Here is a 26,898-nt window from a genome sequence, read left to right on the forward strand (position 1 = left end):
ATCCTAAAGGGAACAAAGGCTTGAGCAGCAGGAGGAAGAGGATCCAGCGCAGGCGGCAGCGGACCAGGGCCATCTCCTGCTGGGACACTCCCTGCCTGCGGACCCAAAGGCAGCCTCCGTGTCAAAGGCCTGCTCCGTCCTGCCCACGCTCCTCTGAGCGCACACAAACGCTCAGCCTGACTTAGTGGTTGAAATAAAGTTGCCGAGTTTCCCAGCTCGCCACGCTGCAGGCCAGTTCAGTCTCCTGTGCAAGGCAAGGACTTCCATGCCTGGCACCTGCAGGGTGAGGCTGCAGGCAGCCACGTCGGGCACAAAGGGAAAGAGTCCCTCCAAAGGGCTGACCCCGGCCTGGTCGCAGAGGAAGGTGCTCAGAGCCACCCGGCACGGAGGGGACTGGCACATCGGGGCAGAGAGGGGACAGGAAAATGGATGTGACACGCAGACAGCTCTGGGGCACGTGCACACACACACACACACACCCCCCCCACGCGCACAGGCAGCGCGTGCACACGCTGCAGCACACACGCACGCGGGATGCAGCCACCCGCACCCCCGCACGCACGCTTGCCAGCAGAGCAGGGTAATGGGGGGAGCAGAGCAAAGGATCCTCCTGTCGCCGACCCCTTGACAGTCTGCAGCTGCTCTCCATCGCTCATCGCCACCCAGACTGAGAAGGCTGAAGGGGTTCGGTTCTCCTGGAGTCGGGGCCAAATAACGGGCACTTGTCGCCGCACATCTGCACTTGGGACTCGTCCACGTCTGACTGACACGACCACGGCTGTGTAACACAGCGCAACACCCACAGTCTGTCCTAACACTCGATAACCGCGCCCAGAGGGCACCGCTCATGAAACAGCAGGGCCAGGCCTGAGGCAGAGATCTGCCCAGGGCAGGGGGAACGGGGAGGAAGATGCCATGCTGGAAGCGCTGGGCTCCTGAAGCTGACGGCAGCACGGGCGCCATCCGGACAAAAAGCTCTGCCGGCTCATTCCCATGGAGTAATTAGCGGGAGGTTTCGCTTTCTGTATGTGTGAGGTTGTCCTGTCCCTTGCTAGAGGGGGGTGTCTCGTGCAGGTGGGCAGTAGGGGACGTCCCGATGGACTCAGCCCTGGCAAATCAAAGCTGTGTCCTAAGGACAGAAAGCAGAGCTGAGCTGAGAGACGGGAGCACTGGGAAAGCCACGGCCTGACGGACAGGCCAGAAGAGCAGAGCTCTCCAGCCTCCATCCGAAGGGGCCACTCCCAAAGTGCCTCCTGCCCTCTGGTCAGTAAAGCCGTCCCTGACAGAGCGGGGACATCTCTGAGAACGGGCCCGACACCTCCACTAGGAACAGCAGACGAGCCCCAGGTGTCTTCAGCACAGGGTGGGCTGCATTATCGACAGCCAGGGAATTAACTAAATGCCATTCGACTCATTTGCCTGCTTCATCTGGAGCACTTTTAAATCCCCATACACGGATCCAAGGTGCCGGAGGAATTTTAACCAGGATGCTAAACAGTGGTCAAGAAAGGGATTTTAAATAGACAAATGGAACTTCCTTCAGTGTTGAAGGAGCTGTGAATGAACTGCTCATCCACCCTGGGTACCAGCTCTTGCTAGAAGGAAGATTTATTTGGCTCCATCTTGCTTAAAATACTGAGCTGAATCCGCAGATCCTGTCCTGGAGGAAGAGGTGACCCTGCCCTGAACCTCTGTGCAGCCCCAAACTGCTGCTGCAGGTTAAGGGCCAGAAGCAAAACAGACCAAAGAACGAGCTGACAGAAACTGCTGGGTTTGGAGGCCTGGTATCCCCCTCCCACAAGACACGTCCCAAGACACCTGGGCTAAAGGATTGTTCCTTCCAGTACCAGAGGTCCTACAGCAAACGCCCTTGTTTTCTCCGGGGTTTGGTCACCAGAGAGCTGCCCACCAGCCCCTGGGCAGAAGAGCACACATCCTAATTAAAGGCAACACGTAAAAGCCCAAAACAACACAAGTCGAGATTCATTGGTGGCATCTGGCAAGTGACAAAGATACAGCAGCTTTTGGTAACAATTCCTTGAAGGGAAAGCCAGAGTTGAGAGGCATCCCCGCTGGGAGGCTCTTACAGAGGAGAGTGTCAAACAGCGTCAGCTGGCAGGTTTGGGCGTTGTCTGGGAAATGTCAAACCCTGTCAAGTACCACAGAGCTCTCTGCAGCCAGGCCCAGCGAGGGACTCCTGTGGGCTCACCTCTGAGAACACTGAGCGATGGGCCCCCAGCCCTGCCGACAGAAAACACCTTCTGAGCAGCGGGCGCAGAGAGTACAGCGCCCTCAAACCACCAAAGCAGCCAGGTCAGCCCCCGGACACCCAGCGTCTCCCCGCAGCACCTGCAGCCACGTCTGCAGCCCAGCCCTGCTGTCAGGAGTCCGCTCGGGCTGGGCGGGTCAGCGCCCGCACGTGGGGGTGCTGATGTCACCGTTCTACGGTGACCGCCAGAGCTGATCCTGCCCATGTATGGGGGTCCTGATGTCACAATGGCCACGGTGACCGCCAGAGCTGATCCTGCCCATGTATGGGGGTCCTGATGTCACAACGGCCGCTGTGCCCCACGGCAACAGGCCTGTAACAAGGGTCGCTGGGCTCCAGCCGTGCGTCAGTGCGACCTGGGAGGTGAGGAGAGGGCAGGGGAGGGATGGGGCTGGTCGGGGGCTGCTGAGGGAGGAGTGGGGGGTCCCACACCTCGGGGCGCCGGGGCTGTGCTGAGAGCTGACCCGCGCCCCGCTTCTCCCTCAGAGTCAGCCGAGGAGCATCTGGGAGAGACACCCCGGTGCTGCTGGGACAGGGACGCTCCCAACGCTCGCTGAGGACGTGCGCCATGGCCGAGAGGCGAGAGGAGGAGGCCCCCGACTCCATGGAGCAGGGTGAGAGCAAAGTTTCCTCCCACAGCACAGCAGAGGGGCTGTCGGGGGGTCAGCGTGGGGCCGAGCGCGGTGGCAGGGGGAGGCAGTGCCTGCGCTGCCCTTTCCTCGCCACGGCCCCCAGCCCTGCCCCTCAGCCCCTCAGGGACGGGGCAGGGCCCTGGGGACAATCCCTCAGGGATGCTTCCCCCGGCACACAGAGGTGCTCATTCCCGCTGGCATTTGCTCTCTCCCTCCAGAGTGTGTGCTGTGTGGCCAGGCAGCGGCGGACCAATTTCTCTGCGGCCCAAAATTAGATTTGGAATTCCTGTGTGTGCATTTCTTTTGCATGGTGAGTCCCGCGGGCCAACCTCCTGCTCCCTGACATGCACTCCCAGCCACGCTCTCCTCATCACTCCTCTCTTCTTTTCTCTTCTCTTTTGCAGATTTTTGCCAGTGTGCTTTTTGACTGTCAGGATGACGAATCAGGGGAGCATAAATATGTCACTGAGGACATTGACCACATAGTCGAGCGGGCAGCGCAGGAGGTGAGCACCTGACCAGGTCAGGGAGATTTATGTCAGGAGAGGTTTGGGGGAGCTTACCCCAGAGGCCAGGAAAGAAATCTCAGCCCCTCCAAGCAGCTCCAGGACAAAAGCCTTGCTCCCCGCAGCTCCACAGAGGCTCCAGCCCAGGAGCCTCGTGCGCCGGGCGGATCTGTGGGCTGTGGCCCGGCAGCGGCCACATGCTGCGCCCTGCCCGGAGGCGTGGGGCTGGCTGGGGAGGCCCTGGGGCTGCCGCTGACGGGGCTGCTCTGCTCTTTCCAGCGATGCTTCGTCTGCGGGGAGAGCGGGGCCGCCATCACCTGCAACCGGCAGGGCTGCGACCGCAGCTTCCACCTGCCCTGTGCCATGGAGGGTGAATGCATCACCCAGTACATTTTCCCATACAGGTACCTCCTCTCCCCTCCTCGCCCCCACCGGGGAAGGACCCAGCGCTTCTCACCTCACCCATCCCTTGCCTCTGCCCCCCAGGTCCTTCTGCAGGGAGCACCGCCCAGAGCAGGAGGTGGAGGCAGCTCTGGAGGAGGACACCGAGTGCCTCATCTGCCTGGAGCCTGTGGGGGACAGAAAGTCCTTCCACACCTTGGTGTGTCCCGCCTGCAAACACGCCTGGTTCCACCGGGGCTGCATCCAGGTAGGAGCCGTTCCCTCGCCCCGGGGACACGGCAGGAGCTGGGCAGCACCAGGGCCTGACTCCTGCTCCTTCTGTTTCCGCTGCAGGATCAGGCTCAGTACACTGCTGTTAGTTCCTTCAGCTGCCCCCACTGCAGAGACAGAAATGACTTTCTCAGGGACATGCTCACCACGGGCATCCGAGTCCCCATGAGGTTGGTGTCCTGCCGGCTCACAGCACAGGAGGCTGCAAGCCCTGTGCCGTGCCCGGGGCTCCCCTGCAGTCCTGCCCCCCCGCTGTCCCGTCTGCCTGGGCTTCAGCTTCAGGGAGGAGCTGGAAACCGGGCAGGGGGCAGGAGCAGGGCTGCCCTGCATCGGCCTCATGCCGGGGCAGCAGGGGCTCAGCCATTTCCCTTTCTCCATCAGATTGCTACCACAGGGCAACAGGCCTCCATTTGAAGCACTGATCATGAGGCACAGCCGCTGCGATGCCCGTGAGTGCCTGTGTCCCGGAGGCAGGGAGCACGCAGAGGAACAGGGGTAAGTTGGCAAAGCAGCACCCTGGGCTCTGCACGGGATCGCTGCCTCGCCAAGAGTTGGAAGCAGAAGGACTGAGAACAGGAGCTGTGCCGCACAACCCCGTGCTGTGGTCGCTTTGTCCTCACAGCCGTGAACGCTTTTGCTTCCCCAGGCCCTGGGAACTGCTGCTGTGCAGCTCCTGCGCTGCCAGGCGCACTCACCGGCGCTGCTCCAGCGTCAGGAACAGCCAGACCAGCTGGGAGTGTGGGAGTTGTGCTGGCCAGGGCACCGGTAAGAGGCAAAGCACCTTCATGCCCCTGGGCTGGGGCCAGGGCCCAGGCAAGGCCTGGCAGCGGGTGCCCAGGCTGGGCTTGGCAGAGCCTCTCTGCCCCAGGAGGGCTGGGGGCACCGCTCCGGCCTCTCCACTGTGGCCTCTGTGCCCCTGACCTTCCCGCTTCCCCTTACAGCCTCCACTGACAGCTCAGAGCTCGCTGGCTCTGGCAATGGTAGCGGCTCAGGATCGGGGTCATCCCACGGCTCGCCAGCACCGGAGAGCAGCAGCCCCAGCACTGGTAGCCAGGCGGCACCGGGGCCGTCCGACTCTCAAGTGCTTCAGGGCAGCAGCAGCAGCTCCAGCTCACCTGGGCCCGAGCACAGGCAACGCCGCTCCCAGGTGCAGCGTCGTGCCCAGACGCCCTACAGCCGGCCCAGAACACGCCGGGAGAGGAGCCGCGCACCAGCACCAAGGGCTGAGGGCAGCACCCCCGGCCAGGCAGCGCTGGGGACGTCCCCGGGCTCCCCAGTGCCGGAGAGCAGCAGCCCCAGCACCCCCAGCCAGGCGGCACCGGGGCCGTCCCAGGACTCCCCAGCGCTCGAGGGCAGCAGCAGCTCCAGCCGCCGTGGGCCCGTGCGGAGGAGGGACGGCTCCCGCCTGGAACGTCGGGCCCAAACCCCTTACAGCCGGCCCGGACGCAGACGCGGGACCAGCCGTGCGCCGTCCCCACGTGATGGCCCCGATCCCCCTCCACCAGCACAATAAAGTTGTCCGTTGGCCTCTGCCCTGGGAGATTCCCCGCTCATCTGTCGGCTTCCTCCGCCTCTCCCTTTCTCCAGGGGCAGCGTTAGGGGCCGGGCCCAGAGGGTTTCTTCCCCCGGGGCCTGGCAGCCCTTGCCCAGCCCTCCCTCCTTGCGGGCTGGCCTTGGCCGGCTGCCCAGCGCCATGGCCGTGTGCCTCGGGCCTCGCTGGCCCCGCAGCCGGCTCAGTCTCCCCGGGGAAGGGTCACACCAGGGGCAAAGCTCCTTTACTTTACAGGTGCCGACCGGTGCCACGGCTGCAGTTGTGACATGGAGATGGCTGCAGACGGTCTAGCAACTGTAATAAAACAGTAACAGTGATAGAAAGGACAAGCGGGTGCTGCACCCTGTGAGTGCAGTCCTGGCACAAGGAGTTCTTGAGGCGGGACATGAAAGCAAATGAATCTTACCTGGCTCTGATTTTTCTGGCCCGGGAAATCTGTTCCCAGCGTGATGTGTCAGCAAGTACTGGGAAGTGAGTGAAGTGCAGGCCACTGATGTGCTGTAGTGAGCTGGCGGGAAAGCCGTTGGATGAAAACACACCCCTCCTTGCTAAGCAGAAATGGGAATTCTTTAAGAATTGTCTGTTGGGTGCTGGGAGGACTAGTTGGGGACTACATCCCCCCTGTGTCGGCGTGGAACAGACGTCTGGCTCTGGGCTGGCACAGCAGAGCCCCAGCGGGACGAGGCTGTGCCTGTCCAAATGCACAGCTGCCTGAACCGTAGCCACCAGCTTCCAGCAGCACCAGAAAGTGTGCAGGGCTTGAGCTGTGCCGGAGCTGGCTGTAACGCGCCAGGTAAACCTGTTCTCTGGTGTCTGACTGCTGGGGCAGCCTTGCTCTGGCTGGGGAACAGGAGCTCTGGAGGCAGTACTGTGACAGCAGGAGTGCTGTGAAGCAACGAGAGGGAGCAGTGTGTCGAACTGCACCGTCAGACACCGCAGACCTTGGGTGTGACAAAGGGAACTGCTAGAGCACAGGGCAGAGGGCGCGGGAATTGTGTCCTAGGTGGCTTCCTGGGGAAGACGGACTTTTTCTCACGACTTGGCTTGCCCGCTCCCCACTGAGCTTGGGGATGCAGATCTCGGAGCTGCCTCCATTTCCATGGGGCTCTGCTGCCGAGCTGCCCTTCCAAACCCTGTGGAGAACGGACCCGCAGGGGGACGCTAATTACCTTGCATTTTGACCATAATGGCCTGGGGGGAAGAACAGGGGCAGCTGTTAGGAACAAAGGAGATGTTATGTCTGATGATCCCGGATCTTTTTTCCCTGGGCGTTAGGCCTGCTGTGGAAGGCAGGAGGAGGCAGTGGGAGCCCGGGTCTGCTCAGCTGTGTGGGTGCCCCGTTCCTGAATCCCGGCTCAGCAATGGGATGCTTGTTAGAAAGCAGGGATCGAGAAGGGAGACCTGGGCCGAGCTCTTTGCTGGCAGAACTGTGCTGAACTCTGTGGCCTCGCACCAAGAGCTCATTTGCCTCCCAGCGCTGGAGGGCTGAGCAAATGCTCCCCGCGGATGGGAAACAAATTGATCCGTCTCCCCCCTGCCCTTTCCTTCGTCCTTAAGGAAAGGGGGAAAACCCTACTGAAGATGGGATCCCTGGCACTAAAGCTGAGTTGTGTGGAGTTACTTTCCAAACGGGCATTACCTCTATGAAACCAGAGCAGATGAGGAAGGTCGGCGTGGCTGAGGTTTGGATTTAGCTGCCGCTGTGGCTCTGACAAGGCCATGAGCCCATCCTGCCATAGCTGAGTGTGAGCAGCACAGCCCACTCGAATACCTGCCAGAGTCAGTGTGTCGGACCCCAGGGAGCTCCTCTTCCCCAGGTTCACCAGCTGGAGAAGAGATGGTGTCCATCCTCACCCTGCCGCGGGCTGTGGCAGCCGCCTTCGGGAAAGGAGTGGGCTTGGTCTGGCTCTGGGCAGCGGAATGGGATATTTACCCTGTGCCTCAGAGGTACCTCCTGGGCAGAGCAAAATACTAAGTGATTTTTTTGGTGAATGTTCATTCTCATTCTGATTTCATGCTGTCTGCACTCTTTTGTCGAATCCCGACTGTTCTCCCCAGCTGTCCATCACCCACACTCCTCTTTGATGGCTCTTGTCACAGACAGCCTGGTAAAAAGATCTTGGTTATTTTCTCTTTCCTTTTTTTCCCTTTGACAAGATCCATGAATTTTTGCAGCTGTCCTGACTCTGCTCCCCTGCGCTCCCTGGGCAGCAGTGTGGCAGTGAGAGCTGCCCCCCCGGGAGGAGATGTGCTCTTCTGCCCAGGGGCTGGTGGGCAGCTCTCTGGTGACCAAACCCCGGAGAAAACAAGGGCGTTTGCTGTAGGACCTCTGGTACTGGAAGGAACAATCCTTTAGCCCAGGTGTCTTGGGACGTGTCTTGTGGGAGGGGGATACCAGGCCTCCAAACCCAGCAGTTTCTGTCAGCTCGTTCTTTGGTCTGTTTTGCTTCTGGCCCTTAACCTGCAGCAGCAGCTTGGGGCTGCACAGAGGTTCAGGGCAGGGTCACCTCTTCCTCCAGGACAGGATCTGCGGATTCGGCTCAGTATTTTAAGCAAGATGGAGCGAAATAAATCTTCCTTCTAGCAAGAGCTGGTACCCAGGGTGGATGAGCAGTTCATTCACAGCTCCTTCAACACTGAAGGAAGTTCCATTTGTCTATTTAAAATCCCTTTCTTGACCACTGTTTAGCATCCTGGTTAAAATTCCTCCGGCACCTTGGATCCGTGTGTGGGGATTTAAAAGTGCTCCAGATGAAGCAGGCAAATGAGTCGAACGGCATTTAGTTAATTCCCTGGCTGTCGATAATGCAGCCCACCCTGTGCTGAAGACACCTGGGGCTCGTCTGCTGTTCCTAGTGGAGGTGTCGGGCCCGTTCTCAGAGATGTCCCCGCTCTGTCAGGGACGGCTTTACTGACCAGAGGGCAGGAGGCACTTTGGGAGTGGCCCCTTCGGATGGAGGCTGGAGAGCTCTGCTCTTCTGGCCTGGCCGTCAGGCCGTGGCTTTCCCAGTGCTCCCGTCTCTCAGCTCAGCTCTGCTTTCTGTCCTTAGGACACAGCTTTGATTTGCCAGGGCTGAGTCCATCGGGACGTCCCCTACTGCCCACCTGCACGAGACACCCCCCTCTAGCAAGGGACAGGACAACCTCACACATACAGAAAGCGAAACCTCCCGCTAATTACTCCATGGGAATGAGCCGGCAGAGCTTTTTGTCCGGATGGCGCCCGTGCTGCCGTCAGCTTCAGGAGCCCAGCGCTTCCAGCACGGCATCTTCCTCCCCGTTCCCCCTGCCCTGGGCAGATCTCTGCCTCAGGCCTGGCCCTGCTGTTTCATGAGCGGTGCCCTCTGGGCGCGGTTATCGAGTGTTAGGACAGACTGTGGGTGTTGCGCTGTGTTACACAGCCGTGGTCGTGTCAGTCAGACGTGGACGAGTCCCAAGTGCAGATGTGCGGCGACAAGTGCCCGTTATTTGGCCCCGACTCCAGGAGAACCGAACCCCTTCAGCCTTCTCAGTCTGGGTGGCGATGAGCGATGGAGAGCAGCTGCAGACTGTCAAGGGGTCGGCGACAGGAGGATCCTTTGCTCTGCTCCCCCCATTACCCTGCTCTGCTGGCAAGCGTGCGTGCGGGGGTGCGGGTGGCTGCATCCCGCGTGCGTGTGTGCTGCAGCGTGTGCACGCGCTGCCTCTGCGCGTGGGGTGTGTGTGTGTGTGTGTGTGTACACGTGCCCCAGAGCTGTCTGCGTGTCACATCCATTTTCCTGTCCCCTCTCTGCCCCGATGTGCCAGTCCCCTCCGTGCCGGGTGGCTCTGAGCACCTTCCTCTGCGACCAGGCCGGGGTCAGCCCTTTGGAGGGACTCTTTCCCTTTGTGCCCGACGTGGCTGCCTGCAGCCTCACCCTGCAGGTGCCAGGCATGGAAGTCCTTGCCTTGCACAGGAGACTGAACTGGCCTGCAGCGTGGCGAGCTGGGAAACCCGGCAACTTTATTTCAACCACTAAGTCAGGCTGAGCGTTTGTGTGTGCTCAGAGGAGCGTGGGCAGGACGGAGCAGGCCTTTGACACGGAGGCTGCCTTTGGGTCCGCAGGCAGGGAGTGTCCCAGCAGGAGATGGCCCTGGTCCGCTGCCGCCTGCGCTGGATCCTCTTCCTCCTGCTGCTCAAGCCTTTGTTCCCTTTAGGATCTGCAGGAGCCCCTGCAGCCGGGTAAAGAATTGCAGCAGCTGCTGGAGGGGAAAGGGGCAGGAGCTAAACCAGCCCGACTGTGCTGGTGTTGGGCTGGGCCTCTGAAGAGGGGTTGAGGCGCTGAGAGAAGGACTCCATGGCCGTGACGTTGGAGCAGCCCTTGGTGTCCAGTACAGCCCCATCTGTTCCAGGATCCACTCGTAGTAGTGCTGAGTGGAGGTGTAGATTCCGGGCCGTTTCGCTCTCGCGCAGCCTCTCCCCCAGCTGGTCACCCCAGCGAGCCAGAAGTAGTCAGCACTCCTGTCTTTGCAGACGAGAGGACCGCCGCTGTCCCCCTGCGACGGAGGAAAGAGGGTCACGGTGGTGTCGGGTGGCCGCTGGCAGCACTGGGGCCGGCTCCTTCTCTCTGCCAGCACCCCCAGAGCTGTGTCCGCGGCACAGAGGCGCTGCTCAGGTGCTGGGGCCGACAGGACCTTGTCTGGGAGGGGGTGGTGGGCCCGTGGGGTAGGGCTGGCGCTCATCTCTGCACAGCGACGCTGGCCGGGTGCAAGAGGGATGTTCCAGGGCTGGGAGCCGGACCTCGGGGCTGCCAGGAGCGCTGGGTGGGCTTTCTGGGCAGAGTCCCAGGCCTCTGGGGCAAGTGGGGCCCTGGGCAAGGACGTGCAGCCGGGGAAGGGGAGCCCCAGCAGCGGTGGGGACCCAGCGGTGGTGGGAGGGCGACTGGCCAGGCACAGCCCGTGCCGGGGGGTGTCTGGGCGGCTCTAGGGGGCTGCCGGTGCCGCTGGGCGCGGCCTTGTCGCAGGCTCCTACCTGGCAGGTGTCGATGCCGCCCTGCGGGGAGCCAGCGCACAGGACTGAGGCAGCCACTCCGACACGGACCATCTTTCACCAGCCCTGACACCCTGAAGCATCCCCGGGGTTTCCCATTAGATACCAAACCTGGGAAATTCCTCTAACACATCCGTGACCAACAAACAAAAACCTCCTCACTTGGGAGAGCTGCAGCAGGATCCCAGCACCGAGCTGCCGTTGTGGACTGGCACTACAGCTTCTGCTCTGCCCAGCATCTGTACAGACGGGTGCAGCATTTACCTACAGGGAGAACCGTGACAATGGAAGAGACAGCTCCTGTGCACACACATCATACCGGGAAAAAAAGGCTTCGAGGCTGATGCCAAATCAGACTGCGAATATTCAGCCTCTGGCTAGAAGCTACACAAAAGCAAACTGCTTTGGGGAACATCAACAATATCCATGACTTTCTCACCCTCTTCATCACCCATCTGAGAGGCAAGAATCTCCTAAAGCCTCTTTCACAGGCTCAGCCCTGAAACCCCCCCACTGCTTCTCTCCAAGTGTGCAAACAGAATATGGAAAGTACAACTCTGAACTCTGTGTGGGCAGTTTCTGAAATGAGACAAGTCATTTTAATGAAGAGAGACCTTTTGCCTTGCACCCGGCAGCTGGCAGGGCTGTGGGCCCAGCATCCCAGAGCAGAGAGCGGGAATGGATGCAGGAACACCCCTCCTTCTGCTGCTTCTTGGGAGAACTACAGTTCAGACACTGGACCCAATACTGACAGAACAGGTCTCTTCACCTCAGTCTTCTCTATGGTCAGGTTAGTTCAGCGTGTTCAGTGAGTTAGGTGTGAAGTAGAAGCTCTGCACAGACACTGACCTTTGTGCAGAAAGCCAGAGGAGCAGCCGGGCTCTGCAGAGGGGCTGGGCTCCAGCACACCCCTGCTCACCCCCCACATCTCTCCCAGCACCTCCCAGCTGGGAAACACTGTCCCACAGCCAGAAGGCAAGAGCCCGCCTGGGCCAGCTCTCGCCCTCGGGCTTCATGCCGGTTCCTGAGCAGCACCTCTCGGCTCTGGTGACCGGCACCCTCTGCAGCACCGCTCCGAGGTGTTTCATCAGGCTGAACCCCCCAAATCCCCACAGAGAGCAGAGAATATGAAATGTGTCACTTCTTTCCCACCTGAAGTAAAAATAAAGGGCTAAAATTCCCTTTCCCTGGGGAAACCTGACAGGTAAACCCCGCAGACACCACAGACCCCTGCAGAGAGCAAAACCCCCCGAGTTCAAGGGAAAAGGACAGCACAGTCACACAGCAGAACGTCTGCACAGCCCCAGCTGTGACAGAAAACCTCTTTTTTTGAAAACAAATTCAGAACCATGAAGAAGTTTGGGTTTTTAGAGCAAAGCGTTCCCCTTCCCCAGCGATCCCACCCCCCAGGGAAATGGGCCCAGCCCCTGGCTCACCCACTGCTGGGCCGGAGCCACCACCACTAGTGCTGGGGCTGCCGGGGCTGGTGCCACCTTGGCGGGAGAAACATTCCGTCACCGCCAGCACACAGGAGTGTTTAGAAAGGAGGAATTCCCACTGCCTGGGTGACCCGAATCTCTGCAGGAACACCCCTCAGGGGAGGCCATGGAGAGCTGGAGGCCTCCTGCCCAGGCCGCCTCCCTGGAGCCCACGGAGCCCTGGCAGAGTGTGGCAGGCAGTGGGCCCTGTGGGGCCAGGGGGACCCCGGGGGGCTCCAGCACGTTGTGTCCCCCCAGCACCTGCCCACACTCCTGCCTGTGCCGTGAGGGGGCACTGGGGACCCGGGGGGTTATTGGGGGTGTTATTGGGGTTCTGTGGGAGTTGTGGGGGTTATTGGGGTCCCTGTGGGGGTTATTTGGGTCCTAGAGGGAGTGTAATGGAGTCGGGGGGGTGTGGGGGTCCTGGAGATGTTAGGGACCGTTCCTTGCGGTTCTGGGTCTGGAAGGATGTAATGGCGTCTTGTTACTTGGGGGGTGTTATTTGGGCCATGGGGGAGTTGAGGGGGTTATTAGTGTCGGGGGTGGGCTGTGGGTCTAATGGGCTCCTGGGGACGGTTTCTGGGGGAGATATTGGGGTCCTGGGGGCAGTAATGGGGTGCAAGAAGGGTCCAGTGGGAGCTAGTGGGGTCCTGGGACAAATGGTGATGTGCCAGCTGGGCGCGTGGGTGCCTTTTTGTGCCCTGAGACGCCTTGGGAGGGGCAGGATGGGCTAAAGCTTCCCTCCTCCTCCTCCTCTCCGGGCTTTGTGGTCTCGCGGGACACCCTGGGTGCGGGGGTGTGGCCCTGGGCGCAGTGGCAGAGGGACACTGCTCGGGGGGTCCCTGTGGGAAGGACACCATGGGACTGGGCTTGTTGCTCCAGCTTGATTTAAAAAAAAGATTTATTGAAGTACGGCCGTTTCCCTGAGAACTGCACCTCTCCGAGGCTCATCAGGCGCAGCAGCACAGCGACCGCAGGCTCCATCCTGACCTTGGCTTCTGCTTTAGAGCTGTCAGGATGAGGATGGTCTGAGCTGCCAGGGACCTGATCGACGACTCCACATCGTTGCCCAAGGACTGGAGGGCTGCAAGAGAAGGAAAGGGAGCAGAGGTGAAGCCCCCTGCCCGCAGAGAGCCCAGCAGCCCAGGCTCTGTCCCCTGCCCCACCAGCCCCCGCCAGCACAGCACTGCCCCCGCTCACCACTGTGGCAGATCTCCCAGAGCTTCTTCCACCTGAGGATCCTCCAGTGCCGCGCAGCAAGACCTGGGGCACAGAGCACCAGTCAGAGCTCTGCTCCCCCTGGGCAGGGCTGTCCTCCAGCAAGGACAGCACCTGAGGGCGCTGGGATCCAGCAAGACCCCCAGCGAGCCCCACCAGTGGGGACTGGGGCCAGGAGGCCAGAAATAGGGCACTCACCGATGAACCTGACGGCCTCCTCTCGCATGGTGGCCTGAGGGTCCTTCAGGTAGGGCAGGCTCTGGAGCAGATACTCGTCCACGCTGTTCCTCTTGTGCGTTATCTGAGGGAGCACGGGAGCACGGGGCTGGTACGGACCCTCCGCAGCCATCCGGAGCAGTCCCTCCTGCCAGCACCCCCGCTCCCTCCCAGTGAGTCCCGTCTCCCAGCCAGGAGCCCCGTGGGGCTGAGGGGCAGAGAGAGCCGCAGGCAGAGGGGGCTGGGGGTGCCGAGACCCCTCCGTCCCGCTGCCAGGGCCCAGCTGGGCCGGGCTGTCCTGGAGAAGAGCCCTGGGGGCTGCGTGCTGGAGGGCAGGGAAGGAGGATGCAGCTGGGGCAGCGGGGCTGGAGCAGGGCGGCGATGCAGAGCGGCACAGCGCCCCCCACGGCACAGCTGCAGCCCCCGTCCAGCCCGCCCTGAGGGTTTGGGGCTTGTCCTTACCAAGCACTCTCTAATCAGGTGTGTCTGCTCTGTCTCGGCCAGGGAGCTGAGCCTCCTCCAGCCCAGGAACACTGCACAGGCGCGGAGGGTGTCCCAGGAAGCCTGTGGAGAAGCAGAGGCCGGGCGATGGCACCAGAGCCCAGGGAAGGAGACCTGGCATCCTCCTGCTCTGGGCCTGGCACAGCCCCGGGGGACAGGGATGGGGGCTCAAAGCACACAAAGCCCGTGGGGACTCGGGGGCTCGGTGGCCACAGGCCGCTGCTGAGCAGGGAAATGTCTGTGCCCAGTTCCCCAGCCCTGCTGGTGCTTGGGGCTGCAGGGACCCTTCCTCTGGGCTGGGGGGCCCCACCTCCCCCTCCAGCTCTGCAGCACTGGGACCAGTGCAGCGGGACCTGCCGTGACACATATTCCCATTGTCCCTCACGCCCAGGCCACCCCCGTGGTGTCAGCACACCCTTCCCCGCGACACCGATCGCTGGTCACCGCACCTTGGCCACGCTCTCGATGGGCTCGTTGGTGTGGAAGAACAGAGGCAGCAACACCCCCTGCACTTTCTTCACCATTTTTTTCTTATTTCTCCACACCGCGGTCTTCATCACATCTTTGAAGAGGCGGATGGAGAGCTCCCGCACCCGGCTGCACTCCTGGCAGGGAGGAGGACAGAGGGAGCTCAGCACCAGCCGCTCCTCGCCCACAGGGAGCAGGGCGGCAGCGTGGCCGGGGGAGAGGAGCTGCTCCGGGGTCCGAGCCTGAACGCAGGAGCCGTCGGCCAGACCTGCAGCTGTGGCTCAACGCCCCGGAGCCCTGAAAGGGCCCGGAAGAGGAGCGGGGAGGGGAAGAGCCCCCAAAGGCTACACAAGAGGAGTAAGGGGGGGACCCCTGCCCAGAAGCTTCCCGCATGGCCACCCTGAAGGGCACCCATCCTGCAGCCATCGCCTCGGCTCAGGCTCCCATGGCAGCCTTACATCATCGAAGAGGGGCAGGAGCTTCTCCGCCAGGCTCAGGGAGATGAGGTTGGCCTCCTCCCTCTTCACGTGACCCAGCACGTTGATGAACAACACCAGGACCTTCGTCTTGACATCGGCGTCGGCATCTGTCAGGGTCTCCAGTACGTCAGGGAGCAGCACCGGGAGTTTTCTGGCCTGTACGAAACACACCGTTGCCTTTTTGTGAAGCGGTGAAAGACCCCCCCACCGCCCCAGCCCCCACCTGCCGATGTGGCTCCCCTTGCCGACCCCCCACTCACCGTTCCAGGTGTTTGCGACAGCGTGATGAGGCCCGTGAGCACCAGCGAGAGCATCACTGGGCTGGGATGCCTCAGGTACCGCTGGGCTTTGTAGAGGGCAGAAAACTCCTTCCTGTCGATGTTAGCGCAGGCCAGGAGCTACAATGGAGACAGTGGTGAGAGACCAGCAGAGCTGCAGGGCTCCCTCCCCGCACCAGCACGGTCCATGGCAAGGGTCTCCTCTCCCCCTGCGGCCACCTCCGAGTCCCCACGTCTCTGACCCAGGACCAGCAACCGCCTCGACTCTGGTTTCTGCCCCTTCCCGGGGTCTCCAGGCTGCGGAGCTGGGCAGGGGGATGCCGGCAGGGGGGAGGGCAGAGCGCTGCCTGTGCCGGGACAGGCTTGGTGGGGCCAAACCAGTGTGGGGTGGGCCCGAGCGTGTGGCACGGGGGTCTGGCTGGTGCTGAGCAAGGGAAGGAGGAGGAGGAGGAGGAAGGCAGAGCGGTGGGGCTGGGCGTGGGTCACTCACCGCCAAGGGGTAGATGCAGGCGTCATCCGTGGCAGAGCTGAACACCCTGCACAGCCGCCAGTCCTGCAGCACGCCGAGCAGCTCCGACATGACTCTCCGCAGAGCCCAGGGCACGGAGATCATCACCTCCCACATGGCCATGGCCGCCCTGCGGAGCCAGAGCCAACTCGGTCAGCAGAGCTGCCTCGGCTCCCCCGGACCCCGGCCCTGCCCACCCCCTCATTTCGGGGTGCCCGGGGAGGCCGAGGGGGGTGAGGTTCTGTTCCCGTGGGGCAGGGGCTCTGCTTGGGCCGGCTCTGGCTGCAGGGGGAAGCGCGGCGGGATGGAGAGCCCTGCTCCTCGGGGATATCCCGCAGTTTCCCGTGGGTCTGGCAGCCAGAGAGTCTCTGGGCCACTCTCCCCGTGGGGAACGAGCCCTCAAGGCTGTCAGGGCTGGTACCTGTCACACGTTGGAGAGATGCTCAGAAGGCTCCTGACCACCTCCCTGGGGCTCCAGTCTGTCAGCAGCAGCAGCAGTGAGTGCAGGCTGCGCCGGGCCGGCTCCTCGCGGATCCGCTCCACATTTCTGTGGATGTGTCTCAGGATTTTTGGCACCTGGAGAGGACACGGGTGAGGATGGTGCTGCCCTTCCCACCCCTCCCTGCTGCCTTGACGTGGCTTTGGGTGCCCGAGAGAGCCCGGTTAGGGCAGGAGGGAAGAACAAGATTTGACACGTCTTGACACGGAAGGACAATCCAGCCACGGGACACTTACATCCGTCAGCCAGGACACGGGGTCTGTCGTGGCCATGTCCACGATGTCACTGCCCATCTGCCTGTCGTGGGCATCGTCTGCCGTCAAGGCCTCGATGGCCACGAGGAGAACGTCCGTCTTCTGAGAAGGCCAGAAGTATTCGCCAAACACCTACGGGAGGAAGGACGGGGGAAGACGTGTCACGCTGAGCTTGGCTGAGCAGCTCGACCACCTCTGGGTCCCTTTGCTCACACAAGCCGATGCCACGGACAAGGGTCCCGGCGAGGGGGGAGCTCGTTACCTTCCTCATGTCGCTGCAGTCAAGTAAAGAAAGCAACCAGGCGCCGTCAGAATCCCATCCCGCTTCCTCTGGAATCTCCTCTGGCAGCGTCTCGTCTACACGGAATCACAGAAGAGTCGGTAAGACAACGGCCATCTCGGCCAACCAGCCTCCCAAGGGGTGAAAAGAGCTTGAAACGGGGGAAACGGGGTCCTGGCGTCAGCCCCCTCACTCACCCATCCCCAGTGGCTGGACCGTGGACACCTCCCAGGGCTCCGGCAGAGAGCTGCTCTCCTGGGGAGCCCCGACCTCCTCCCAAACCACCCTGGGGCTGCTGGGGGGTCTCTCTGCCATCCTCAGAAATGGCTGAGGGACGGTGGGGGGGTTCAGCTTTAAGGAGCGATGGGAAAAGACGCGGGCTGTGCTCAGGAGTCTCCTCGCTGCGCTCCTGCCCTGTCCCTTTCCCGTCCTGTCAGACACTGCGGGGCTGCGCTGCTCAGATACGGTGCCGGGGGTGACACGGAGTGGTGTCACAAAGGGGGTCACATTGTGACGCGTCACCCAGGCCGGGTGGGGCAGGGTTCCGCTGTGCGGGGCGGTTACCCAGCTCGCCACTGGGCCATGACTCCTCTCGGGGTGTCCCCAGGCCCCAATCATGTCCCCTCAGCACCTTCCTGGACCCCCCGATTCGTCCCAGAGAGTTCTCACACCCCGGCACGGAGCCCGGACCTTCTGCTTCGATCCGGCAGAAACCCTCCAGCCTGCCCCGTCTCTCCCTTGCGGTCACCTGGAGCATTTGCTCGCCCATGTCCGGTTCTCTCCCACACCGCCAGAGTAGGTTTTATCTGCTACAAGAGTTTCCTGGTTTCAGCCGGGATAGAGTTAATTTTCTCCAGCTGGGAGGGAGCACAGCCCCAGGGCTGTGTTTCGCAGCAGCGGGATCTTCGTTCTGTCGGGGTCACTGGCCAGGAGCGGGCTGTTGGCCGGTGGGTGGTGAGCAGTCGCCTTGTGCATCACCCGTTGGTACTTTCCATTGGAGCAGACAAGGAGCTTTTGGCAGCTTTTTTCCCAAAGCCGGGGTGAACCCACCGCCCCCCAGCTCCAGACCTTTGTGGGAAGCCCCAGCAGTGTTGGGGGGGGACCCCAGCGGTGGCATCCCCAGGCCCTGCAGGTCACCCTGGGACGCTGGGCTGGGAGAGCCCGTCACAGTGCCTGTGCCCGAGGGCCTGGCCCGGGGCTCTCTGGGACGCCACCAGCCCTCCAAAACGGGCCACATCTCCCCGGGGACACGGGCACAGCGGAGGTGGCCCCGCAGACCCTCCCCAACCCGCTCCTCTCTGCTCTCTCCTCCAGACCCCCCTGCTTCTGATGACGAAGACGACCTTGTCTTCTCCCGGGAAGACATCAAGAAGCAGGGGCTGCTCCTGATGGAATCCAACAAGAAACATGGCAAGAAGTAGCGGCTGCTCCACGCACGAGAGCTCTGGGTGCCCCCGACCACCCCTTCTGCTCTGGATGCCCTCGGCCACGCGTTGTGCTCTTTTTCTAAATACAGAAAATACTCTTAGACTGAATACAGCCGGTCTTTGTCGTTCTTCCAAGCCCACAGCAGAGCTGGACCGGGAGCTCCTCGGTCCCTCCTGTCAGGCAGAAGCAGCGGCGTCAAGCCCCGAGGGGAGCTGAGCTGGGTTTGGAGGCAGCCCCGTCCCCCTGCCCCTCGCCCAGCTGCTCTCCCCGCAGAGGTGGGGCTGGGCTGGGCTGGGCTCGGCTTTCCCAGGCAGAGCAGAGCTGGGGGCAGGCTGGCTTTCTGCCCCCTGGTCCTTCCTGGGACCTCTGCCCCCCCGACAGCTCTGGGAGCCCCGGGGGCTGGTGTCTGCCTGAGGCAGCTCTGGGGAAACGTGGGGCAGGGGCTGAGGCCTGGGCAGGTACCGGATCTCAGGGGGGTGTCTTCGTGTGCGCGCGTGGGAGCGGAAGGTCGGAGCCTGCCTGGGAAAGGGAGAGCCCCTGGCCCGGGCTGTCTGACCTGGCGCGGAGCCCTCGTGCCTCTCCCCTCCCCTGCTCCCCGCACGCACATGGTGCCACTCGTCCCCCTGAGCTCCGAGCCAGCGTCGGGGACAACCTCAGAGCTGCAGGGAGGTGCCTGGAGGGAAGGGCCGCCCCGAGGTGCCCCAGGCGGGCAGAGGAGGCTTCAGCAAGCCCTTGGCTCCAGGAGGGATCCCCAGCCCTGCCCAGGGCTCCCAGACACCCCCCCGCGGAGGCCGCGTCGTCTCCTCTGCAAAGGCCGAGAACCGGGGGCTGCTGGTCCCCAAGCGCAGCCGAGGCCGGGGGCTGCTGCCAGGGCCCCGTGGTCCCCGCTGGAGCCCCCGGCCAGCGGCTCCTCCTCCAGCTCCGCGGGGGCCATCGGAACCAGCGCGAGCTTCCCCCGCCCTTCCCACCCGGCCCCTGCGCTTCGTGCTGACGTCGCCTGGGACGTCCCCGCGGGGCAGAACGGCTCTTTCCGCCCGGGCTCGCGGCAGACTGGCAGCGCACCCAAGCGTCGTGGTGGGTTTTGGGTGACTGCGGGGCGGGGACGGCAGCGCCCGGACACAGAACAGCTTGTGCGTTTTAAAGGGAGCTCCGGAAAGAGCGTCATGCGCCGGCGAAGGCATCTAGCGGAGCTCTCCCGGTTCGACGCCGTCCGGGGGTGCCTGGCAACGAGACCCCAGAATGACGCCCACCCCCGGCCCCGTGCCCTGCTCCCGCGCCCGCCGCAGCCGGGCCGTGGCTCCGGGATCCTCTGCTGCCGGGAGCTGCCAGCCACGGCGGGAGACACCTGAGCGCCCTCCGCGCCCCGGGGCCGGGCAGACGGCGGGGGGCGGCGCTGGGCCCCGACGCTGCCCCCTCGGCACCCCCGGGGCTGGAGGCGCCTCAGCCCGGCCGCGCGGGGCAGGCCGAGCCCAGGCAGTGCCGGGAGACACCGAGCCCCCGCCCGGCGCCCCCCGCCCGCGGCCCGGCCGCCGCTGCGGGGCGCGGGCAGCGCGGGCGGGGCGGGCGGGGCGGGCGGCGCCGCTCCAGCCCCGCAGAGCGCCCGGCGTCGGCGGCGCGGGGACCGTGCGCGGACGCGGCCCCGCCCGCGGAGTCCCGGCCCCGCCCGGAGCCGAGACGCGGCCGCGGCCCCGCGCGACCGGCCCCGGGAGACGCGGGCGCCCCCCCCGCCGCGGGCGCGGCGGCCCCGTCGCGCAGGGGCGGAGGCGCCGGGCACCGGGGCCGGGCGGGCGCGGTCCCCCGCGGACGCGCGGCGGCTCCCCGGCGGCGGCGGGGACGGCGCGGATCGCCCCGCGGCTCCGCTCCCGCGGTCAGGCTGCGCTCGGGGGCGCGGGAGGGGCCGGGGGGGCGGCCGGGCCGTGCGCGGGGGGGCGCGGAGCGAGGCGCGGGGCCGGCGGGGCGGCGCCGCCGGAGGGGCCGGCGGGGCCGGGCGCGGCCGCTCGGTCCCGGGACAGCGGTTCCTCCGGGCGGGGGATTCCCGCGGGCTCTGCGCGGGGACCCGGGGCGGGCGGCCGGGAACACGCGGGGGGATCCGCTCAGGGTCTGCGCGTGGTCGCGGGAGAGAGAAACTGCGCGAGGGGCGGGTCGAGAGCGCGGAGGAGGGTTGAAAACGTGAGGATAAAATGGGGGTTTCTGGGCGCCAGGGCCGCGTGGAAATTGCACTTTGGGCAACAGCGAGGTTGAGCAAAGGATCCGTTTTCCCGCTCCTTCTCGGTCTGACCGGGACTGTGGGTGTTTTCGGGGGTTTTGGAAAGCTGGAGGGGAGCTGTCTCGAGGGAACGCCGCTGTCAGACCCCCGGCGGTACCGGGCGTTCCCCTCCAGACCCATCTGCCGAGGTTCCCGGAGATCTGGGTGAGAGTCTGGCCTGCGGTGGCTGTTATGAAACGCTTTAATCAAGGCAAGAGTGTAACGGCTCGAGAAACAGGAATTGATGCCCCGGTTGGTGCTGGGTGTAAACAGGAAGGAAACGCGTAGAAGTGTCAGAACTCTTTTTGGTGCGGGAGGAACCCCGGGCAGTGGTGCCAGGATCTCCGGGATCGCGTGTTTCTGGATACACCCGCGGTGAAGCGATGCTCCAGGCCCTGGGTTTCTGCCCTTGATAACACGTGCCCGGCGGCACACGTACCGATAGCAGCCGGGGTTGTTTTTGTGGTGGACGGAGCTGTTTGCATTGCTGGTGGACTTTGTCTAAAATGCCTAAGTGCAGATCTGAAGGGTTTTGCTTCAGAGGCGAGAGCCTGGAGCCTTTGCTGTGAGCTGGCAGCGCTGTGATTTCTCGTGTCCCTGGGCAGAGCCCGGGGTTGAGAAGAGCCCTGCTGCTGTGCGGAGCTGCGGGCGGGCACACCGGGCACAGAAACACGGGGTCAGTGGCTGGCGCTGGGTTTACTGGTGAAGGTCAAACCCGAGGTTTTTCCCCATTAATGGTTTTTGTTGTTTGCTTTTTGTTTGTTTGTGAGTTTTGGTGCACTCAACCTATTTAAAAACAACAAATTGCTTGTGTGTAGGGAGAGGCGCGCGGCAGAGCTCGCGATGTACGGGAAGAATAGGGAACCAATCAAAGATGCCAAAGAAGGATGTGACCAAAACACAGCCATGCTTCAGGTGGGTCCCTTTAAGGAGCATATATAAGGCATTTGCACAGCTAATAAGCTGAACAAGTAGTAACCGTCATATCGGTGTCTGTGCTTTTGTTCCTGCGAAGGTTTTAACCTCCTGCAAGGGTTAGCTGTGATCTGAGCGCCACAGCTCTGTGGCTTGGCAGGTAGAAAAAGACAGCTATTCCCTCACCGCAACACTTGTGTTTTTAATACGTCGGTCTGCGTCCTACAGGGTGACCTGTGTCAGATGCACACTTGAATCCGTAGCTCTTTCCCCCTCAGCGCTGAGGGATGGATGGAAATTCCTTACTTTAGTCCTTGTCTGGGTTAGAGCCTCCATGGTGCAATGTGTGGTGCAGCCCGCGGAGAAGGGACGTTTCCCATGGCAGAGAATTTGCATACTTAGCAAACCACACAAAGAAAGGTGACGAAAAAGGTACTGGCCCTCCTTAGATACAGAGTGTGAAGGCATAAACCAAATAATTTCTCTAAAGATCGCCGAGGGAATCTGTGGTACGTTCTGAAAAGGAACCCAGTCCCTAAAGGACTCAGCTAGTGCCTTACACACAAGGGACTTTATTTCCCCCGGGTCATGACCTGTTTCATACAGAAGTAGCTCCTACATGATTATGACGCTTTTGGAAATCAAAAAGCCATCTATAAGTCGTCTCTTAGAAGAATTTGTCAAGTGTGAATTCTTGGTGGTATTTACCTGTCTCTATTAGTTTATTCGGACTTTTTCAAAATGCATTGAACATACTCATTGCTGACTAGGTTCTATTATCAGAATGAGAAAAGAAGACCCCTTTTAATTGTCATAGGTAGCTGAACCCTCAAGAAGAGGCCAATCTCCGTCTGTTGGGGAGGAGTTTTGTCTGTTACCTGAAGCATTTTGTGTACCCGTCTGTGATAGGAGCTGGAGGAATCACACTCTTTCATGGAGAGTTTGACTAGATTTTCTTGTAAACTGGTTACGGGTAGTTATGTTGTTGGTAAGGCAGCAGTGCTTCTAGTCGGGAGGTACCCTGATCAGTGTGTGAAGTCAGTGAACACTTGGTCAGAGCCCAGATGTCAGCAGTGCAGAGTGTGTTCTTGAGCAGCATCTTGGCACTGAACTTGTGCTCGTGCCACAGCACTGTCCAGCTCCGTGAGGACCGGGAGCCTCTCGGTTCTAGTGCTGCTCCCTGCCGTGGGGGCTCGTGAGCTGCTTCTGTGGGTGATTTTGCACGTATGTGTAAATATTTATTGCTTCGCGTAAGGTGCCTGTGATTCTGAATGTGAGAGAAGCGTGCGACTTCAGCTGTGAAGGTGTGGAGGGGGTAGGAAGCGATGACTGCCTGGAGCTGTCTGGTGGTTCACAACTTGTCTGGTATCAGCGGTATTTTTAACCAGGTAAAGTGCCAGCTAATTGTCCATATAGTTTTTGGGACGAGCAAATTTGATATATGTGTGTGGCCTTAATAATAGACTGTGCAAGGTATTCCCCAGGCCGTTGTGTGTTTTGTAATACAAAGGTAAAGGAAAAAGACTCTCGGAAGGAGGAGGCGCAGGAAGAGCGTCTCCCCCAGCGCCGGGCCCCCCCTGTACCCTCCTCTTCCAGGGAGGAAGAGAAGGAAGGAGATGCTGAGGAAGTTTTGTTACGGCGGGAAATGAAATGCGTGCACTGGCCGGATCTGCGCAGCCGCTCTCTGGCGATTAATTATTTCCAGGCCTTGAGCAGGGGGGGCCTGGCGGCAGGGCGCAGTCTGTGTCTGGGTGTCCCCGGGCACAAACGGCTGCCGGACAGAGCAGCGAGACCCGGCCCGGGACGCTCACGGGGTGGGGAAGGGGCTCCCCCCCGGCCCCGAGAGCCCCCAGGAGCTGGCCCCAGGGCTGCTGGTGCCCCCACACCCACCGGCAGGCTGGGCAGGGGCCATAGCAGTGGGCACCCCCGCCCCCCCAGGGCTCTTCTGGTGCCCCCCCGATGGAGACAAATCCACGCTGAGCTGAAAGGCCACAGCCTTTAGTTATTTCTTCCCTCTTTTCTTCTGTTGGTCCTTCTTGTTCTTCTCTGGTGTGTTGTGGTTTGAACTCGGCCAGCAGCCAATCGCCACGTGGCCAGTTGTTTACTTCCCCCCACCCCAGCCCGGTGAAACAGGAGAGGGACAAAAGAGGAAATTCACAGGTTGAACTAAAAGATTTACTAGTACTAACAGGACCAACACAACAACAGCAAGGCCGAGCAGGTGAAGGCGGTCACCGAGCGGTGGCCGGTCTGGGCCCGTCCCAGCAGCGACCCGACCGCTCCAGAGAATCCGCCACCACCCCGGAACCGAAACGGGGCGCGGGGGAGCAGCGTCCGCCTGGACGGGGAGCGGGACGTGACCCCACGTGGAACGCTCCAAGGCAGCCCTGCCCTCGGCCGTGCTCCCCTCGGCCACGGAGAGGGAACTCCCGCCTGGCCCAGAGCAGGACAGGGCTCAGCTGGTTCCTGCGCCCGCCCTCAGCCCGTGCACCTGCACTCGGTAAACGCAGGTGTACTCGGGGTTGCCCCAGTTGCTCTTCACAAGGAACTTGACATACGAAAAGGCTCTGGGAAACGGCGCGGTCTGCGAAGACAAGAGGGAAAGGGAGGCAGAGGGGTTAAGAGCGACAGTGCAGTCAGTCCCTCCCTGCCGGCCCTGCTCCTGCTCAGGAACCAGCTCCCGGCGGCGGGTGGGAGCGGCTGCTGCCACCGGGGCTGCTGGGGAGGCCGGGGCACGGGACGGGGGAAGGCTCCTGGCCTCCTCTGCGTGCCGGCCCGGCCGGGGCTGCGCCCCCCTGCCCCTTGCTCTGGCCCTCCAGGCCCCGCTGCCCGCTCTGCCTGCCTCCCGCAGAGAAGGGGACGCTCTGCTGCGAGGAGAACCACCGCCTGCGCCTCAGCCCCGCCAGGGCTCTCTGGGCGGGGGCCCGGGGCCCTGTGCCCAGGGAGGAAGCGTTCACACCCCCCTGCCGTGGGCTCCCAGCCAAGCCTGGTTCGCCCCCCGGCATCCTCCCCCGCGCGTGGAGCGTACCTTCAGAGGGAAGGTCTGAATGGCCTCTTTGGTCACGTCGTAGGTGAACGTCAGGAGCAGCGCTTCCTCCTCTCCATCCGCGTCCAGTCCCTTGGGGCCAAAGCACAAGCAGAGCAGTTCAGACTCAGCCCCACAGAGGGGACGTGCGCGCTGGCTCAGCCCGGGCAGGTACCCGGCCTCTCCCGGGCTCCAGCAGCTGTCTGACACTGCCCGGGGCGGAGCTCAGGCTCCTCAGGGTCAAGAACCCGGAGGTGCTTCGGCCAGAAGATGTCCCGAGAGGGATGGAGCCCTCGAAGCGTCCCCCCAGGGCAGCGCGGTGCTCAGCAGAGAGCAGGACACAAGCCCCAGGGAACGCACAGAAGGCCGCAGGCGAGTCCCTGTCACGGCTTTCCCCCAGGGCCAGACCCCACCAGACGCGCCCGGCAGAGACTTACGAAGACAGCGACGTCTCTGGGGGCGCTGACGACGGTCCCGGACGGAGACACATCTTTGTAGATGTGCTGCACGCTGACGGCGGTCAGATGGACCCGTGCTGGCAGCCTGATGACCACCTGGCCCTGGTGCCTTGGCAGAGGCCAGCAGTTCCCTGGGGACATATCCGGCTGCAGGCAGGACGAGAGAGCAGTGAGGGGCGAGAGCGCGTCGGGGACAACACAGCTCGCGCCGCTCGGAGCACGGGACCGGCGTGTCTGGGGGGGCTATTGCAGCTCGGAAATGAGGCGCCCGTGAGGGGCGGACAGAAGCAGGAGGCCGCCTTCCCTGCCCGACAGAGGGGGCTCTCAGTGTTACGGAAAAGAGGAGAACACTGGTTACGAAGCCACCCTAGTCAGGGCCTTACAGAAACACCTCTCTGCCCAGCGCTCAGCAGGGCACCCCCCACCCCTGAAAAGGCACCGTTAGGGACAGGTGTGGAAAGGGGGTCACCAGGGAGAAAGTCTTTCACTCAGCTGGGACAGAGGCCTGTGGGCAAGGGGCAGCAGCTCCGCTCAGCTCAGCCCCGTTCCCCTCCTGAGGGGAACCGCTCCTCTCCAGCAGGCCCAGCCCTGTGTCCGAGCTTTGGCTTCAGGAACCTGATGGGCACTGCGGGCTGGAGCGGCACTGCCCTGCACTGAGGGGAGAGCCCCGAGGTCGGTCCCAGCTTCACCGGAGGGAAGGAAACCAGCACCCGTGAGTTCCGCTACAGTACCTCCAAAACAGCATCAGGTGTGGACTGAGAGAACCACTCCACAACGCTGCAGCGCCAGTGTGTGCAGCTGAAGGCCTCCGAAGTTCTCCGCATGTCAATGGAGGCACCTGTAAGGGAGGGAGAGCAGGTCACTGCCAGAGGCCCCAGACCAGGAGCACCCGGTGCTCAGACACTATTTCTGGTGCCGCCGAGCAGCTCCACGTCTGTCAGCGCTGTTCTCACCCCCAGGCCGCGGGGGCGCCCGGCTGCGCGGGGCAGGGACGGCATCCCCGTGCCTGGCGACTGCTGCCGCCACGGCGCCACGAGGAGAAGGTCTGAGGGTGCTGGGGGGCAGCAGGCGCCGGGGCGACGACAGCGGAGCAAAGCCGAGGGCTCGCCGCGTGGGCAGCAAAGGGTGACCCAGCCGTTCCCTTCGCGGACGCAGCCGCAGGAAGAGCCCCTCCATCAGCGCAGCAGCGTGTGCGGGGGCAGCGCCAGAGGCCCCCGCGCAGGGGCCAAGGGCAGGACTGGGAGGGAGCCCGAGAGAGCCGCTCGGCCACAGCCTGGCTCGGGGACCCCAGGCAGCATTTCAGCTGCCCCGCTTTGGAGAGCACGGCCTCCTCTGGGCAGGGCTACAGGCAAGCGCAGGGCAAGGAGGTGGGGCTGCTTGCGTCCATACCAGAGCTTTTCAGGGCCCAGTCATACGTCGCGGCAGAGACTTTGGCAGGCGCTGCCTGGCTGCTGTCCTGAACTTCCTGGTAAAGATGTGAATGAACACAGAAAAGGACCATGTCAGCGGGCAGAGCAGCGTGGCCACTAGCGCCTGCAGAGGCAAAGGGGCAGTGCCCGAGGTGCAAGCCAAGCCTTGTCCGCAGAGCCCAGAGACGCTCTGCTGCTGGGGTGAGCCACCAGGCCTGAGGAACAGGATCTGTGCCGTGGCCGTGGCCGCAGCCCCGAGGCGGGTTGATGAGGGTCCCCACCGTCCCGTGCCCACCCTCCACGCTCTCCAGCTCGGTCGGGAGACGGTCCCAGGCCCCGCCGGCGTTGGCTGACCCCGTGAGCACACCTGGGTCTCACCACTGCCCCCGGGGCCCGGCCAGAGCAGGCAGAGGCCCCGGCGTGCCGAGGGAAGGCTGCCGGGAGTCCTCCGCTGCCTGAAGCGGCCCAGAGAAACCGGGCCCGGAGAAGGGCCTGCGCAGCGCAGCAGCTCACCCAGCAAGCCCCTGGCAAAGGCTGGCTCGCTGCAGTCAGCGGTCTGAGCCCACCAACAACCCCGAGGAGTGCTTTCTCGGGGGTTCT

The 26,898-nt window shown here is 62.9% G+C and overlaps 1 protein-coding gene across 1 annotated transcript; it reads right to left on the reverse strand.

Annotated features, from left to right (window-relative positions):
* Positions 1 to 23,559: 23,559 nt before the first annotated feature.
* On the reverse strand, positions 23,560 to 26,065 carry LOC141972455 (sperm-associated antigen 4 protein-like). Its single transcript, XM_074930325.1, has 5 exons — positions 25,843 to 26,065; positions 25,621 to 25,727; positions 24,869 to 25,036; positions 24,435 to 24,524; positions 23,560 to 23,990 (listed from the first exon to the last, which is right to left on the reverse strand). Exons 1-5 carry the CDS (start codon positions 26,063 to 26,065, stop codon positions 23,862 to 23,864), a joined length of 717 nt encoding a protein of 238 aa, XP_074786426.1. The 3' UTR covers positions 23,560 to 23,861.
* Positions 26,066 to 26,898: the final 833 nt, after the last annotated feature.

The sequence above is a fragment of the Athene noctua genome, chromosome 33, assembly GCF_965140245.1.
Source record: "Athene noctua chromosome 33, bAthNoc1.hap1.1, whole genome shotgun sequence".
NCBI classification, from domain to species: Eukaryota; Metazoa; Chordata; class Aves; order Strigiformes; family Strigidae; genus Athene; species Athene noctua.